This window comes from Bombina bombina, chromosome 1 (assembly GCF_027579735.1).
Source record: "Bombina bombina isolate aBomBom1 chromosome 1, aBomBom1.pri, whole genome shotgun sequence".
Classification (NCBI taxonomy): domain Eukaryota; kingdom Metazoa; phylum Chordata; class Amphibia; order Anura; family Bombinatoridae; genus Bombina; species Bombina bombina.
In genome coordinates, this window is record NC_069499.1 from 1,389,929,731 (window position 1) to 1,389,948,824 (window position 19,094).

General features: G+C 41.4%; 1 protein-coding gene across 4 annotated transcripts in view; it reads right to left on the minus strand.

The window, feature by feature from the left end:
* Positions 1-19,094, minus strand: part of NR1I3 (nuclear receptor subfamily 1 group I member 3) — a 174,768-nt gene that overhangs the window by 41,854 nt on the left and 113,820 nt on the right. For all 4 annotated transcript variants that reach the window (XM_053704666.1, XM_053704675.1, XM_053704670.1 and 1 more), the window contains 2 exons: positions 18,002-18,249; positions 738-883 (listed from right to left, as the gene is read on the minus strand). In XM_053704666.1, the coding sequence (XP_053560641.1) occupies positions 738-883; positions 18,002-18,249 (394 nt within the window). The remainder of the gene's footprint in view (positions 1-737; positions 884-18,001; positions 18,250-19,094) is intronic.

The following is a 19,094-nucleotide window of genomic DNA, read 5'->3' on the forward strand; positions in this document are numbered from 1 at the left end:
AGGGTGGAGTCTGCAGGATATAAAAAGCCTGCGGATGCCGAAGCTGTCATACACAACAAACCTCTTGAAAAAGCCCGACCGGCGTTTGGGAGTACACAGAAGAAGATCACATACCGCTTTATTACTGACGTAGAAGGCAGCCCTTGGAGGTTCATAGTGACCGGGTTTGCACAAATCCAGGAGCGGTAACTTGATCGCATTTGCAGGTCGTTTGCAGTTCGTTGAAATAACTGAGGACTTCATTTACAGACATGCTTATTGTTTTTTAAAGCTTGTAAGTGCATATTGTAACTTGCGCTTATACTATATTTAAATAAATCTTCACTTGAGTCGAGAGTTTTGCGCTCCTGTTCTTTTTTACAACTACTGGGAGTGGCATATATGTGCAGCCAATAATTAGCAGCTTGCTCCCTGTTGTGCATTGCTGCTACTTAGCCTACCTAAGTATGCTTTTCAACAAAAGATACCAAGAGAACTTAGCAAATTGTTTAAATTTGCATGCTCCTTCTGAATAATGAAAGTTTAATTTTTACTGTCAAACCTTTCTATAGAGGGGCAAGCAGTGAATTTATGCAAAGGATAACTTATGTCAGGGCTACATTTTCCTTCTTTTCTTTGCAAATTGTAATTTTATATAAAAACACAAATGTCTCCAAACAGATGGTATCTGATTATTTTGTATTACTGTTACCCTTACAAAGATCTAACTGGCCAGAATTACACAAATAAATGCTCACTCATGGCTGCATGATGTATACTGTACTTGGTCTTTCCACATTCCCACGTATTATTTTCCAAGTTGAAGACAATATTAAATTGGATCTGGCAGATCTCCATAGTTGAACCTTTCAGCAGGGAGATCTGGTCATCGATGGAAAGATCTCTAGAGATGAAAACCAAGGTTAGGAGGTTATGAGAGAAATTAAATTGCTGTTCCACAGTCATGGTTTGTGTTTGCGTCTGATAAATAATTAGAAATTAACACTCAAATATTAGAAATTTCTATTGAAGTAATGTGGACCACAACAGGATGCATTACAGCACTCTCTTCTCGGACTGACAGTGGCAGAACAATATACCGGTATGTTAAAACATAACTTTTATTTACAACTTAAAACTTACCTGATCATTTTCTTTTCTTCAGATGGAGAGTCCACAGCTGTATTCATTACTTTTGGGAATTCAGAACCTGGCCACCAGGAGGAGGCAAAGACACCCCAGCCAAAGGCTTAAATACCTCCCCCACTTCCCTCATCCCCCAGTCATTCTGCCGAGAGAACAAGGAACAGTAGAAATATCAGGATGAAAAGGTGCCAGAAGAACAAAAATAACAGACGCCCCACAGGAAAAAATATGGGCGGGGAGCTATGGACTCTTTCCATCTGAAGAAAAGAAAACTATCAGGCATAGTTTAAGTTTTTCTTCATAAATAGAAAGCGTCCACAGCTGCATTCATTACTTTTGGGAAAACAATACCCAAGCTATAGAGGACACTGAATGCAAAAACGGGAGGGTACATGAGGCGGCCCATTCTGAGGGCACCAGGCCTGAAAACCCCTACCCAAAAACATCCCACTTTGTCCGAAGCTGAGAACAACTTTGAAAAAGAAAAGGAAAAGGCCCAAGGACCCTGACCAGAGATAGTCCACAAGCCTTGATAGAGACCGCAGGAACTAGCCTCGACTGAGTCAACAGCCTCCAGGAGTCGCCCAGCAGTCGGTCTCCAAACAACACACCCCTTACTACAGAAAGGGCACAAGCTACCGTATTCTTCCACAAAGAAGAAAAGACACAGAGAAAACATGAATGTTCTTGTAAAGTGCGGCTATTCCCCCTTAAGGGACTCAAGGCGCTGCTCACCTTATCAACCTCGAAAGGAGGAAGGCTACCCAAAGGAAGAGAACCTCTAAAAGGAACAAGTCCTAAAAGGACACTTCCAAAGAGACCATGAAAGGCAAAACCATAAGAACGGCGGTATGAAGGACCTAAATCCTCCAAGCCTCCAACCCACAACAGGAAGAAACGACTGAGCATGTTGCTGCGGATCTCAATGGAGTCCCGGCCCACTAGCTTGAAAGGCGAATGAGGACTGAACCAATCCCCTATGCCCCTAAGCAACCACGGACTCTCAAGTCCTCTCAGGATGCTAGTTGAAGCTTGTAAAATAAAACGAGTAAACAACACAAATCATATTGTGATCACTAGGCGCCCTCACCGGACCAACCGGACATAAAAAGGCGCCACGGGTCTGAACTAGGCCGCAAAGACAGAATTATTTGTACCCAGTCAGGACCAGCCTAAAATCAAGGGCACCAGCACTGTCAAGGCCACATAGAGTCTCCCCCGAGATGGAGGGATGAAGAACAGTCAGACAGACTTTTGTAAACAAAATCGCGAGTATCAATTCCAGAGAAGAAAGTTCCTGAAGGAAACATCACACCACAACAGGATCTTTAGATTAAATAAAAATTATCCTTGCTGGATGAAAATAAAAGATAAGGCAACCTGTAGGTTATCGCCCAGGAAGAACGGCCAGACCTGCAGCACCAGCCCAACAGGGGTCCGAGACTTCCAAGCTCAGAACTGGAAAAGGATACACAAATAACAAAGACTATAAGATTACTTCTTCCCCTTATGTCTATGCATGCAAGCCACTTGAAGATTAAGACTGAAAATCCTCAGACCGATAAAGAGTGGGATCCTCCAGCAATGCCAAAAACGTGCCTTAGTAGAACACGAAGGCGCGCCAGTCTATAACGAAAGAGGCAACAAACCACCACTGGGACAAAAGAAAACACCGGCCCAGAAAGTTGACCCTCTGAGGCCTCAGGGGCAGTCGCTCCCCCGGAGGGCTGAACTGGACGATCCCATGTCTGACGAGCCCCGGTTAACAGAACACGGACATTATCGTAAGCACACTCCTGGGAGGTGCAGATGCGCCAGCACCAAAGATATGGCCATGCGGAACCGTGTTGTAACCTCCGGTAGGAACAGGCCACACTCCCTAGAACGATAAGTAGCGTTTGGGTTACCTGCATGCATAGTAAGAGTTGGTGGTAGGGAACTCGTCTCGTGAGAAATAGAATCCCCAGAGACGGATGGCTCAGTGGGCACCTGATTCCCTGATCCCGAGGAACAGAGCACGGAACATAACTGATGGGAATGTATCACCTGGGCCAATTCATATTCTTAGCAAGAAGTAGAGTATGAATGAGAGACATTCATCTCCAAAAATTCAGAATCCTCCATAACTGGGACACTGAATAAAAATTGGACCAATAAGAAAAATCTAAACGGCACCTTACACCCCCAATGGCTGGGGCACTCACCACCTCCAGAGAACCAGACACCAGCGGACCAGGATTTCTCCGTCGCCACACGGTCGGGAAAGCAGAAATGGGGTCACAAGGTAAACCGTGCAGTCCATGCAAAAGCGCGCCCGACCGTAAAGGCTGCATCACTAGACATAGGCCATTATGTTCCAAAATAGCCATGAGCCGAAGCAACACTACACAGTAGCAGACAGAATCACATAACAAACATGATTATAAACCCTCCTGTTCAATAACCCCCCTCAGGAGATATTAACCCTTGATTCCTAGATACACTGAGACCCTATGTTAAAGTTATCCCCGAAATGTTGTATCCCCTCTAGGATAAAAAGTTGTAATTACAATACATCTATGATGAAACTAAAATGAAACGTTCTTACCGGAATCTACGCCGTAGAACAGAAACACGGCCCTTCAAGTGTGACAGATAGTAGCGTCGCTTCTGCCATGGACTTGAGAGAAAAAAGCAGGCAGCGAAACTCGTCAACGCAGATTGCTTGTGGAGCTGTTAATATGAGTCGGGATGGTTTCGCAGAAAGACTCTCCCTGCATCTCCGGACTCTAACTTTCATCCATGCTCTCACTGAGAGGCTGACAGGACTACTTAAAACTGCAGTCCCATGCTGAAGAGTACTACCCTCCATAAGAGACTATCGAAAACTTCTGACACTTCTCTGCCAACTACCTGGGACGAAAGGCAAAGAATGACTGGGGGATGAGGGAAGTGGGGGAGGTATTTAAGCCTTTGGCTGGGGTGTCTTTGCCTCCTCCTGGTGGCCAGGTTCTGAATTCCCAAAAGTAATGAATGCAGCTGTGGACTCTTTCCATTTATGAAGAAAATATAGTGTATTCCAGTATTTGAATTCTTGAGAGTAAATATTCTAATTCACTGTGCCTTAGTATTATTTGAAGATCACAAAGTTGGGGTGGACTATTGAAATAATATCAGGTTGAGCAACTATTATGAATAGCTTAAGTGGTTACACAAAATGACCGACCATTCAAATAATGTGAATTATCCAAACTAAAAGTATTTCTTACTAAATATATTACCATACAAACCAACATGCTATATAGCAATGGTTATTGGATATATATGTGTGGATAATCACACAGAAATAACATGATCTATAATTGTATATTTAAATTGTGGATACAAGGATTTGGTAATATCTCACTTATCCCATATTTTAAGTTTTAAATAAAAGTTATGTTTTAACATATATTGCTCTGCCAATGTCAGTCCGGGCAGAGAATGCTGTAATGCATCCGGTTGTGGACTCTCTCTTTTCCGCATTACATCAATAGCATTATAGATGCAGAGCACCACTCCCAATTACTCAATATAGAGAATAATATATATATATTTATATATACTCAAAATCCAATTAATTTTATTGGAAGATTGCCCTTGTAGTGCCATTGTAACATTCTTTGCATAAGAAATTTCTATATCTTGGCGGCTCATATCCTTGGGTAATTCTTACCAGGTGAGAAACCCCCTGTATGAGGGATGGATAGAACTGACCACTCCCCCAATTACTTGTTTATAGGTAACCTCTCTTTCAATTATCCCTCCTACTTCTTGAGCTGTCCAATTGAGAGTGGTGGACACACTAACCATGGAGGAAACTTGGTAAGTATTACCCAAGGATATGAAACAAGATATAGAAATTTCTTATCTTGGCTCTCCTTGGGTAATACTTCCCAGATGAGAAGACTGAAAAGCAGTGTAAAATAAATGAATGGGTAGAAGACAAGAGATACTGCAAAATTGAAAAAGTTATTGTTTAGGTTATAACATAAGAAATAATTTTACGGCCAAATATAGCAGAACCAGATTACTTAAAGGGACACTGAGCCCAAAAATTTTCTTTTGTGATTCAGATAGAGCATGTAATTTTAAGCAACTTTCTAATTTACTCCTATTAGCAATTTTTCTTCATTCTCTTGCTATCTTTATATGAAAAAGAAGGCATCTAAGCTTCTTTCTTGGTTGTTCACCAAAAATGGGCCGGCATCTAAACTTACATTCTTGCATTTCAAATAAAGATACCAAGAGAATAAAGAACATTTGATAATAGGAGTAAATTAGAAAGTTGCTTAAAATTTCATGCTCTATCTGAATCACAAAAGAAAAAATTTGGGTTCAGTGTCCCTTTAACACCAAAAGTATAATGTGACACAGAAATATAAGGTGTTTTCCAGGCCGCAGCCTAACAGATTTAAGATGATTATTATTATTATTATTATTATTATCGGGTTATTTGTAGCGCGCCAACAGATTCCGCAGCGCTATAAACAAAGGGGAGTACAACAAAACAATTAAAGGGATCAAATGGGTAGAGGGCCCTGCCAAGAGTTGCACTGTTGTAATCCACTCTTAAGAAGGTGATCTACAAACAGCTGGACTCTTGATGAGGTATCATCAGCCTCCATAGCCCATGATATTACGACTACCCTTGCAGAATGTGTCCCAAGCTCATCTAGAACTGGTTCATTCCTTTGTTCATGAGCTCTTAAAATAGTTTGAGCTTATCCAACTAGAGAGATTAGTTTTTGCTAAGTGAAGAAACAAATCTGTGGCAGCTCCTTCTCTCAAGGTAAATTAGTTTTTAGCTCCAAAAACCCATGTTAGCTGCTAATCTACTACAATCAAACCAGGTTTGATTGTAGTAGATGAGCAGCTAACATGGGTTTTTGGAGCTAAAAACTAATTTATCTTGAGAATGAGAAGGAGCTGCCACAGATTTGTTTCTTCACTTCCGGTTCTGTTGGCGTGTTGACGAGGACGCCGTCTGTTGTGCACCCTAGCGATTGAGGATAAGCGGCACTTCTGAGTTGTGCACACGCTGAAGAGGACACTGACGTGGTATACCGTGGGGCTGGTAAGCGCCGTAGATCTGCTTGTTTGTTAGTTTTTGCTTAGCTTGGCCCTCATGAAGACCTTTAGGGATAACGAAGAAACAATCCGTCCTGCGAATGGAATGGGTTCTTTTAATATAGATGTGTATGCAACAAACAGCATCAAAGTGATAGAGTTGCTTACCCTGTGCTTTCTGCTTATTAGAGCAAAAAGAAGATAAAACAACATTTTGAGAATTACGAAAGCCAGTGACCACTTTAGGCAAAAACCCAGAAACTGTACATAGGACAACCTTGTCTTGATGGAAAGAGAAATATATGTTGTTGTTTTTTCTCTTTCCACAGAAAAAATCTTGTAACTCAGACACATCTAGCAGAAATAAGAGCCACCAAACAGGAGTTAAAAAAACAAAGAAAATCTTGCAGTGTTACAAATGGTGTATCCAAAAGAACCTCATAAACAAAAGGTAAATCCCTATGAAAGTTAGACCCTTGCCTGTAAATAAAATATACACAGGATTTAGTATTGAACTGAAACAAATTCAGCTTAAAATATCAGACTAAAAACCAGGCTCTCTTGAACGTATTCTATACCTCAAATTCTGTAACCTCTGCCAGTAAAGAGAAGTAAATTTGCTATATTTTTAGAAAGCAAAAGTAAAGCAAAAAGTATATTTTAAAACCCTGTTTTCTAAAATAGCAGGCTATATCTGTTTTGTTTTGTTTAAAACACACTTACAGTGCTGTACTATTACCTAATAACCACATTTATTGTGATTGTCTTGTATTGCTGCTGTGAAACATTCTTTCATAAAGGTGGTGAGAGTCAACTAGCCACTATTCCTGGGAAATACCACTCCTGACCACTAGGAAGAGGCAAATATTCCAAACACTCCAAGAGCCCTTAAAACTCCCACCTTACTGGAATCTAGTCCTATCTTTGCACCCGCAGGAGGAAGATGAAGAATGAGCGTGCTACAGATGTTCTTCAGAGAGAGGTGTCCTCAGACCGATTTGAGGCCCAGCTTCCCATCTGGAGAGCTACTGTTTGACAGAGGGATGTTTTTGGAGTATAGGGTAGTGGCACAATTACACCCAGTGGGATTTAGTCACAGGCCTGTCACAGGGGATCAGTCCCTAGCCTCCTCCTGTTGGATTGTCATTAAACTCCATATACACAGATCCTCTACTGTCACGCGTACAGCACTGGATTGGCTGTCTACTGGAAGCAGTATTTTCCTGCAAGTGGTAAGTCCAGTAATGTGGGTGCCTAATAGGTAAGTATGGGGTTTATTATTGTAGGCACTCAGCCTATAGGCTATTAGTAGGTACACTTGGGGTTGTACATCATAGCCAGGGGACTATTGTGACAGGCATCTTTTTTATATGGAATTGGGCTTAAAGAATCTTTATAGAATTGTACACCATATATATCTTAGTAGCGCATTTAGAAAGGCTTTTCAGCAAGCAGGTTTTATTTTTAGACCTTCAATTAGTATTGCTTGTGTTGCTGCAGCCTTTGGTGTGTGGAACATGGTTTTAGCTGGAACTCTTGGAATTCCTAGAATTCTTCAATTTCTTCAAGATGGTTTGGGTACTACATATATATCTGCCAATTCTTTAAAGGGACATATTTTGGCTCCTTCAGTCTTATTTCTCTAGACTGCTACATTTCCTGATATTCTGAGTTTTCTTTAGGCTTTAGTAAGGATTAAGACAGTTATTAAACCAAATTCTCCTCCTTAAAATCTTATCTTGGTTTAATGCACATCTTTTTTCCCTGCTCCTTTTTTTGCTCTTTCTACCTTTCTTCTTCTCCTTGCTTGGCATATGTCAGACTAGTTTCCAGTAAGGTGGGATGAGTTTTAAGGGCTCTTGGAGCTTCGGGAATCTTTGCCTCCTCCTAATGGTCAGCCGTGGTATTTCCCAGGAGTAATGGCTCATGGACTGTCACCACCACGAAAGAAAGACAAAAATAGCTCAGCTTAAAAAGGCATTTAGCTACCTGAGCCACAAGGCTCTTCTTCCATGGTCTGCAGTAACCATAGATTCAGCATAACGTTAAAACAGTAGAGCATAGCTGTAAGTGAAAAAATGTTTTCTATTTTAAAGATATGCAAGAAAAGTCATAACATTGTTAACTTCAGAAAAATAGGCAATACATGCAACCGATTAGTAACTAAACCTTAGTGGCTAAAAAGCTAAAAACATTACCAGGATAGAGCTAAACATGACCAAGAAGGGAATATATATATATATATATATATATATATATATATATATATATATATATATATATATATATATCAGTGGCGTATTTAGGTTTTGTGCTGCCCTAGGCATTCAAAATTCTTCTGCCCCCCACCCCTTCCAAAGGTTTTAGGCCTTTTTCCCCTCAATATTTTTTTGGGGTCAGTGTGTAAAAAAAAAAAAAAATTCATAACAATTCAAAAGAAAATGGGCTAGCAAAACACTTGCAAATAGGTGGGTTGAATTGCATGCATCTCATACCATTTTCTCCCTGAGAGAAGGGAGAGAAAAGAAGGGGAGGGGGAAAAAGGGAGGGAAAGGAAAGAAGGGAGGGAGAGGAGAAAAGGGGGAGGGTAAGAAGAGAGCAAGAGAGGGATTTGAGAGAAAGAAGGAAGGGAGGGAAAGAAAGGAGGGAGTGGAGGGAGTGAGTGAGTTGAGGGAGTGAGTTGAAGGAGGAAGGGAGGGAAAGAAAGAAGGGAGGGAGTTGAGGGAGGAAGGGAGGGAGAAAGGGAAAGAAGGGAGAGAGGAAGGGAGGGAAAGAAGAACACACTTTGAACAATCACTGCCCTTTACATGCAACAACATACATAAATTAAAGTAATGAAACTTTTTAAGTGTCCGTTTACTATTTACTCCATAGGTTCATGAATGCAGAGAAAGCTAGCTATTAGTAGCTAACAGACATAGGCGCAGCTATTAGTAGCTAACATACATTAGTGCTGAGAGTTTATAATTAAACATCACAAGCTGATCTAAGAAGTGCACAGACACATCCAGTCTGTTAGCTACTAAGACCTGCAATAAGCACTGCATTCGCAGACCCACCACAGCTGACAAGGGAAGGCAGCATATAGGCACAAGGTCTTCTCCTCTAACCTCACCTTGTAAGCATATCCCCGGGCAAGTTTCTCACCAAGAACGCTTCCACTGCAAAAATGCTGGCGGCTCTAAATGAAGAAACAGTTTAAAGGAGCACTGCCCGTGAAGAGCGACCTTAATCCGCACTCGTGCCTTGTCTTCTCTGTAAAAGCCTGCACTTTATCACTCACTGTACTGTGTGCTGGCTTTTAAAGAGAGGATAGGGCAGATGTGCTGCCCCTCCCAAATCTGCTGTCCTAGGCACTGGCCTTGTTAGCCTAGGCCATAATACGCCCCTGATTTATATATATATATATATATATATATATATGTTATGGGTAAAGTAAGAAATCCTAGGATTACTCTGGTAAAACGGACATTACCCAAGCGGCTGTGGGTAAAGCGCGATGTACTGTAATTCCCCCATCTACATCTAAGGAAGGCTCCCTGCCAATCCTCTGGCATACACCCTAAGTGAACCGCTTCGTCCCCCTTGAAACTCCCAGGTGGAAGCAAAAAAGATGAGTGAAGAGAAGGGAATTACAGTGCATGCTATATATGTTTGATGTGATGACTCCGCACTCTGAGAGGATTTTTGATCATACATCAGGCTTTACCCACAGCCGCTTGGGTAAGGTCCATTTTCCCGGGGTAATACTAGGATTACCCAATATCTGACCTTACCCGCAACATATATATATATATATATATATATATATATATATATTGTTTTTGCAAACAATCTGACTATAGTAACAAAAAACAAAAAGGGAGAAATGCATTTATCTTGTACTTAGCAATGTTCAAGGTAACAAAAAATTGTCTATGAACCTTCAATGCCAAAAGGCTTCAGACTTGGGGTAGATTTAATAAGCAATGGATGCTGCTTTATACGCCCGTAGATTCCGGCTCGCTGAAACATATGTTAAGAAGCAGGAGGCGGCATTGCACAAGAAATGCTTGTGCAATGTTAAATGCAGACAGTGTATGCTGTATTTAGCGATGTTGGGCAGACATGATTTGTTCAGCGAATCATGTCCACTCGGCAATTGGTAAATCTACCCCTCAGAAGTCTGATAAATGCACAGAACCAGGAGGTAAAAACAAGTAAAATATCAGACTTTAGAAAAAAAGAATAAAACTTCCACCAAAAATTAGCTGAAATACAAAGCAAAATAGCCAGATACAAAACATGCAATAAATATCCAACTTGCTGAAAGGCAATCCTGCCTTGTGTATTATATCAATCTCACAGCTGTTTCAATCATATATGCATATTGCTATAAATACATATAAATTATATTATATATGACATATAGCTCAAAAACACAAGGGCATAACTTTGCAAACTAAATAAAAACATAAATTATGCTTACCAGATAATTTCATTTCCTTCTGTATAAGGAGCGTCCACGGCTTCATTCCTTACTGTTGGAAAATACTGAACCTAGCCACCAGGAGGAGGCAAAGACACACCAGCCAAAGGCTTAAATACCTCCCCCACTTCCCCTATCCCCCAGTCATTCTGCCGAGGGAACAAGGAACAGTAGGAGAAATATCAGGGTATAAAAGGTGCCAGAAGAAGAGTCGTGGACTCTCCTTATACTGAAAGAAATGAAATTATCTGTTAAGCATAATTTATGTTTTCCTTCTTAATATATGGAGAGTGCACAGCTTCATTCCTTACTGTTGGGAAACTTATACCCAAGCTCTAGAGGACACTGAATGATAACGGGAGGGACAAAAAAGAGGCGGACCCTAATCTGAGGGCACCACAGCCTGCAAAACCTTTTTCCCCGAAGGCTGCTTCAGCTGAAGCAAAAACATCAAACTTGTAGAATTTAGAAAAAGTGTGTAAAAAGGACCAGGTGGCCGTCTTACAAATCTGATCTACAGAGGCCTCGTTCCTAAAGGCCCAAGAGGAAGCCACTGCACTAGTAGAATGAGCCGTAATGCTCTGAGGAGGTCTATGTCCCGCTGTTTCATAGGCTAAGCGGACAAGACTCCTCAACCAAAAAGATAAGAAAGTTGAAGAGACCTTCTGACCCTTACACTTCCCAGAATATGCCACAAACAAGGAAGAAGTTTGTCTAAAATCCTTAGTAGCTTGAAGATAAAACTTCAAGGCACGAACCACATGCTCATTATAAAGTAAACGTTCCTTCGAAGAAGAAGGATTAGGACACACAATCTCTAGATTGATTTTGCAGTCTGTCACAACTTTAGGGAGAAACCCTAACTTAGTACGTAGGACAGCCTTATCCGAATGGAACACCAGATAAGAATGCTCACATTGCAAGGTGGCAATCTCAGATACTCTGATGCAATAGCCAGTAGACAGAGAACTTTCCAGGACAACAATTTAATATCAATTTCATGCATAGGCTCAAACGGAGCCCGTTGCAAAACTTTAAGAACCAGATCCTAATCAGAGCCCTAGCAAAAGACTGAACATCTGGAAGCTCAGAGAGCCTCTTGTGCAGTAAAACAGACAAGGCCGAAATCTGTCCTCTCAGGGAACTGGTCGAGAGACCCTTCTCCAGACCATCCTGGAGAAACAACAGAATCCTGGCTACCTTAACTTTATGCCAAGGAAAACCACGCTCTTCACACCAGAATAAGTAGGTTCTCCACACCTTATGATAGATGCGTCAAGTAACCGTCTTACGATCTTGGATGAGAGTATCAATAACTCTCTCTAAAATACCTCTCTAGGCTAGGACTAAGAGTTCAATCTCCATGCAGTCAGCCTCAGAGAATCTAGATTTTGATGAACAAAAGGACCTTGTTCCAGCAGATCCCTGAGACAAGGTAACCTCCATGGAGGAGAAGATGACATCCTCACTAGGTCCACGAACCACGTTCTTCGCGGCCACGATGGAGCAATCAGTATTACTGATGCCTGCTTCTGCTTGATGCGGGCCACAACCAGAGGAAGAAGTGGTAATGGTAGATTAGATTGAACCTCCAAGGCACCAATAATACATCTATTAGCTCCGCCTGAGGATCCCTGGACCTTGACCCATATCTGGGTAGCTTGGTATTGAGACGAGACGCCATGAGATCCATCTCCGGCATCCCCCACCTGTAGCATATCTCCGCAAACATTTCAGGATGGAGAGACCATTCCCCCGGATGAAAGGATTGTCTGCTGAGAAAATATGCTTCACAGTTGTCCACACCCAGAATGTGGATCGCTGACAGGGAACAGCTGTTGGCCTCTGCCCACTCCAGAATCCGAGATACTTCCCTCATTGCTAGGGAGCTTCTCATTCCCCCCTGATGGTTGATGTAAGCCACCAAGGTTATATTGTCTGATTGGAATCTGATAAACCGGGAAGAACCCAGAAGAGGCCAAGACTTCAGAGCATTGTAGAATGCTCGAAGTTCCAAAATGTTGATCGGGAGCGTTCCTCCTAAGACCACAGGCCCTGTACCTTCTTGGTACCCCAAACAACTCCCCATCCTGAGAGGCTCGCGTCCGTAGTCACAAATCTCCCAGGATGGTCTGAGAAAGGATGTCCCTCGGTACAGATGATCTGGACAAAGCCACCAAGAGAGCGATTCTCTTGACCGGTTGTCCAGGGAAATCTGTCGAGACAGATCTGAATGATCACTGTTCCACTGCCTCAGCATGCACAGCTGTAGCGGTCTGAGACGGAACTTGGCAAAAGGAATTATGTCCATGCTGGACACCATGAGACCAATTACCTCCATACACTGAACCAGAGATGGCCTTAAGGAGGTCCAGAGAGCAAGACATGTCGAAGCTAGCTTGCATCATCTCTGGTTGGTTAGAAATATCCTCATGGATATTGAATCTATTATAGTACCCAGGAATTCTACCCTGGTGCTTGGAATGAGAGAACTCTTCTCTAAGTTTATCTTCCATCCATGTGATCGAAGAAGAGAGAGAAGAGATACCGAATGGTCCTCTGCTAGACGAAAGGATGGTGCTTGAACCAGAATGTCGTCCAAGTAGGGAGCTACTGCTATACCCTGGATTCCGGCGATGGCCAGGAGAGCTCCTAGAACCTTTGTAAATATTCTTGGAGCCATAGCTAGACTAAACGGAAGTGCAATGAACTGGTGATGAAGTGCTGATCCAGGAACGCAAACCTTAGGAACTGGAAGTGGTCCCTGTGGATTGGAACGTGAAGGTAGGCATCCTTCAGATCTATAGTCGTCATGAACTGTCCTTCCTGAACTAGTGGAAGAATGTACCTTATTGTCTCCATCTTGAACAAAAATTTATAATAGAAATTTGTTTAAGCACTTTAGGTCCAAAATTGGGTGCAAAGTTCCCTCCTTCTTTGTGACCACAAACAGGTTTGCGTAGTATACCAAACCTCTTTCTGCAATAGGAACTGGGAAAATGACGCCTAAGGAGGACAGATCCCGCTCGCACCCCAGAAAGGCTTCCCTCTTTTTTGGTTTTAAAGACAGACATGAGAGGAGAAATCTGACCTTGGGTGGATGAGATTTGAAACCTATCTTGTATCCCTGAGCTATGACCTCCAGGACCCACAGATCCTGCATGTCCCTGGACCAAGCGTCTGAAAACAGAGACAGTCTGACCCTACACGATCCAGCTTTGGATCGGAGGCCACCCCTTCATGCCGACTTGTTCTCGGCGGGCTTCTTGTTCTGCTTGGATTTATTCCAGGATTGAGCCGACTTCCAAGTGCTCTTGGTTTGCTCGGGCTTAGAATAAACCTGCTGACGTTGGGACTTCTCAGAACGAAAATTAGATCCTTGTCCCTTAGATTTGTTCTTTTATCTTGCGGTAGGAAGGCACCCTTGCCCCCTGTAACCGTGGAAATAATGGAGTTCAGGCCTGGACCAAATAAAATGTTTCCCTTAAAGGGGAGGGAAAGTAGTCTAGACTTAGAAGTCATGTCAGACCAGGACTTCAGCCAGAGCCCCCGACGCGTCTGCACTGAAAAAAAAGCAATTCTTAGCATTCAGGGGAATAATCTGCATGTTTGCATTACAGATAAAAGAATTAGTAATTCTCAAAGCCTTAATTCTGTCTTGGATTATGTTGAGGGGACCCTCCACCTCGATCAATTCCGCTAAGGAGTCGCACCAGTAGGCCGCAGCTCCAGCAACCGAGGCAACAGCCGCTGCCAGTTGAAATAAATAAATATCCCGTGTGTTGAAACATTTTCCTGAGAAAAGTTTCCATCTTCTTATCCATCGGCTCTCTAAAAGATGAGCTATCCTCAAGAGGGATAGTAATACGCTTAGCTAATGTGAAGATAGCACCATCCACCTTAGGGACGGAACCCCACAACTCCAGCTGAGAATCTGGGACCGGGAATAATTTTTTAAAGGCAGACGAAGGGGAAAAGGAAGATCCAATTCTATCCCATTTGTTTTTAATAATATTCACCATTTTTACAGGTACAGGAAAAGTTAGCGGTGCTACCCTGTCTTCGTACACTTCGTCTTATTTAGGGATCAAAGGTTCATCAGGCAACTTGGCCTCTGGAACCTCTAATGTTGACATAACCTCCTTTAGAAGAAAACGTAGGTGTTCAATTTTATATCTAAAGGCTGGCTCCTCCGCAGCCGGAGGCCTAGAGACTCCGATCCAGTAATTTCACCCTCTGAAGACTTAGAGTGTGACCCATCCTAGGATACTTGAAAGGCAGACAAATCAAGTAAATCACTGGATGTCCCCTGGACCGGAGAGCTATATTTAACCTTTCGCTTGCGCTTAGCAGGGCGAGGTAGAACATTAAGGGCCTCAGACACCGCCATCTTTAACTGCGCGGTAAAGTCTGATGGTAAAAGGTTTCCTCCAGATGGAGGATCAGGCGTGCTATGGGAAGCTGCATGTGACAATGGAGATGATTAATAGGTATGCACCTCACGGGACGGCGAGTCCTCAGAGGTGGACGGCTCAGTTGTACTAAAGGGGTTAACCTTCTAAGACATAATAACCTTGTTGATGCATATGGAACATAGATGAGAGGGAGGGCAGGCATACCAAGGCCTCCTCAAAATATAGACAGGTATTACTATTAGGAATAGAGGGAGTACCCTCAAGCATATCAGGATCCTCCATAGCTTGTGCTAACAACAGTAGGATACAAATAAATGCACTTTTTATTTCTCACAAAAACGGCACCTATATACCCCTAATGACTGGGGCACTCACCACCTCCTAGACCCAGGCAACCAGAGAAGAAGCGACCTCTCCAACAGCTCGCTCAGTCAGGAAAGAGAAAACGAAAGTGTGACCACACCCGGTCACGTGGTGCGCAAGGCAGGAATGCCCCTGCTATGAGAAAAAGCGTGCCAAGCTACAAGCTGCACATCGGTCAAAGAGAAAGTAAAACACCTGTATGTTCTGTTACCGCATAACAACAGTCTATGAGCCCAAAACAAATCTCACACATAAAGCAGCATAAATCAAAGAAACACATTTGATTAATCCGCAATGTTCAATAACCTCCCTCAGGAGATATTAACCCTGTCTTCAGCAATTTCAACATAAGTAAAAATTTAAACAATCTTACCAGAATCCATGCTGTGGAACAGAAACACATCCTCTCAAGTGTGACATGGACTTGAGTGAAGAAAGCAGACAGTGAAACTCGTCAACACTGGTTGCTTAAGGAGCTGTTAGCACGCAGTCTGGATGGGTTCGCAAAAAGACTCTCCCTGCATTTCCAGACTCTAACTTTCGCCAATGCTCTCACTGAGAGGCTGACAAGACTACTTAAAACTCCAGTCCTGTATCGAAGGGCAGATACCCCTCCTAAGTAACTACTCTGAAATCTTCTTACACTTCTCTGCCAACCTCTTGTGACGAAAGGCAAAGAATGACTGAGGGATAGGGGAAGTGGGGGAGGTATTTAAGCCTTTGGCTGGGGTGTCTTTGCCTCCTTCTGCTGTCCAGGTTTAGTATTTCTCAACAGTAAGGAATGAGCGTGGACTTTTCTTATATTAAGAAGTGTGTAATGATTATGAAAAAGGTAACAAAGCAACAGTATTGCCCAAACTAGTACCATATCTTAGAATCTATGCTGTCAGTAGCTGGACAGAAAAGTCTCAAAACATTTTAAATTCATCTTATAAAATGCCTGCCTATGTAAAATTAAAGGAGAAAAAAAACGAAGGTTGTTTCCTAAATTTCTGGAATCTAAAACAAAATTGAAAAAATCACACAGGGCAGGAATAATCAAATATTAAGTTTCTCCAAGGAAAAATACAATCTGGAGTATAACTTAAAGGCACATGATACCCAAATGTTGAAGCACTTGAAAGTGATGCAGCTTAGCTGTAAAATTCTGACTAGAAAAAAAAAAAAAAAAAAAATCTATATATAAGTTCAGTATGGCCTAGCACTCTCGACGACCGTTATTGTACCGGAGTGCACTACAAATATGCAAATATAACAAAAAATTGAAGGCACTCACCAGATTTAACAAAGGGTGAAAACACTTTATTCCCTTATGTGTAACATTTCGGGGAAACACTCCGCGTCTTCAGACAATTTAACCAAACCTTAAGAAAGGATTTAAATAACCTCATTAACAATCAACCCACATGTGAAGTCCAGCAGGTGCGTTTGTCAATAACCATTACCATGTAATTTTGGACATAACACCTGTGCTACGAAACTTTACTTAAAAACAAACTACTAAATACTATCAGTATGCACTACAACTAATTGACTAGACCGTACTTCAAATAAGTAAATACTAAACAATGTTAAAAATGTCTGCAAACCATACAAAAGATCAACTAATTACTTGCAGAACAGTTATACCACCTATTCACTAATGAATATGTTTAGCAATAAATGCTTATAACTATACTGATGATATTAGCTGCACGCTCTAAAGTTTCGTAGCACAGGTGTTAGTTATGTCTAAAATTACATGGTAATGGTTATTGACAAATGCTGGCAGGTTGCTAGGCAACAGACGTCGTCTGATGACGCGCACCGGGCTACGCACCTGCTGGACTTCACATGTGGGTTGATGGTTAATGAGGTAAGAGGGTATTTAAATCCTTGCTTAAGGTTTGGTTAAATTGATTGTCTGAAGACGGGGAGTGTTTCCCCGTAACGTTACACATAAGGGAATAAAGTGTTTTCACCCCTTGTTAAATCCGGTGATTGCCTTTTTTTTTGTTTTATATATATATATATATATATATATAGATATATATATATATATATATATATATATAAATATATATATATATATATATATATATATATATATATAGGGGGGGGGGCACATTTTGGAATTTAGAAAACACAAAAAAAAACATTCCAAAGATTTAGGCAGAGAAGTTTGTGACTTAATTGTGGGGAAATATTTTAGTTTTTAATATTTATTTTTTTTTAAATATGAATAAAAATGTTTGGATTTTGGAAATCCTGGATTTAGAGATTTGTACCTGTGATAAATAAGGGCTCCAGAACATTTGGATTTTAGAGTCTCCAACTCCTTACCATACCAACTTCAAAATGCAGATTCAGCACTATCCATGATGCTGAACCTAAAATGGGCTGGCTGCTAAGATTTACATTCCTGCTTTTAAAATAGATAGCAAGCGAACGAAGAAAAAAATGATAATCGGAGTCAATTAGAAAGTTGATTAAAATTTCACGCTCTATCTGAATCATGAAAGAAAAGAATTTGGGTTCAGTTTCCCTTTAAGTTAGGTCTTACCGGAAAGCTGGTATCTCCTTGGCAAATTTTATGACCTGCTGAATCATGGCAGTGCTCACATTGGCAAAGTGGGGCACCATGCCAAACACTGCTGAATGCACAATATGGTCAGTAAGCTTCATGCCTTTAGGCAATGTGTCATTATTTTGCAGTTGCAAATAGTCCATTGGAGGGGACATGCTGTTGGGAGATGGGGAGCGTGAGCTGGAGACTGAGAAACTATCATAGATTAACTGAAATTCAGGAGGCTGCAAGAGAAAAGAAATGGTACATATCAGAGGCATATCTATAATCAGAATTCAGAACACTTTAAAAATAATATAACATACAGCCAAATGAAATTCTTGACGATAAAGTTTGAGGATGCAAAAAAACAAAAGAAAAAAAACTTAACAAAGCTTAATATCACGTGTGGGGGTACTGGGGGGGACCTCATCTACAACCTGATCCCACTCCATACAGTTTTCCATAGGAATATCAGTGTTCTCTGCTGCATTGCAAAATTTGGGTATATAAAACAAAGGGAGAATTATTTCAAGCAACCTCATAAGTTGTGGTGTCCAATAAATCACCATGTTTTATTTTTTATTTAATTTTGCTAGGAAAGATTTGTCAGCCTTTCCTAGTGCAGATTAAAGGTACAGTCTACTCCAGAATTTTTAAAGCTTTTAAAGATAGATAATTCCATTATTACCCATTCCCTAGTTTTGCATAGCCAACACTTTTATTTTAATACACTTTTTACCACTGTGATTACCATGTATCTAAGCCTCTGGAGACTGCCCCTTATTTCAGTTCTTTTGACAGACTTGCATTTTAGCCAATCAGTGTTGACTCATACGTAACTCCATTGAGTGAGCACAATGTTTTCTATATGGCACACATGAACTAGAGCTGTCTAGCTGTAAAAAACTGTCAAAATGCACTGAGATAGGAGGCAGCCGTCAAGGGTTTAGAAATTAGCATATGAGCCTACCTAGGTTTAGCTTTCAACAAAGAATACCAAGAGCACAAAGCAAATATGATAAAAGTAAAATGGAAAGGTGTTTAAAATTGCATGCCCTATCTGAATCATGAAAGTTAAATTTTGACT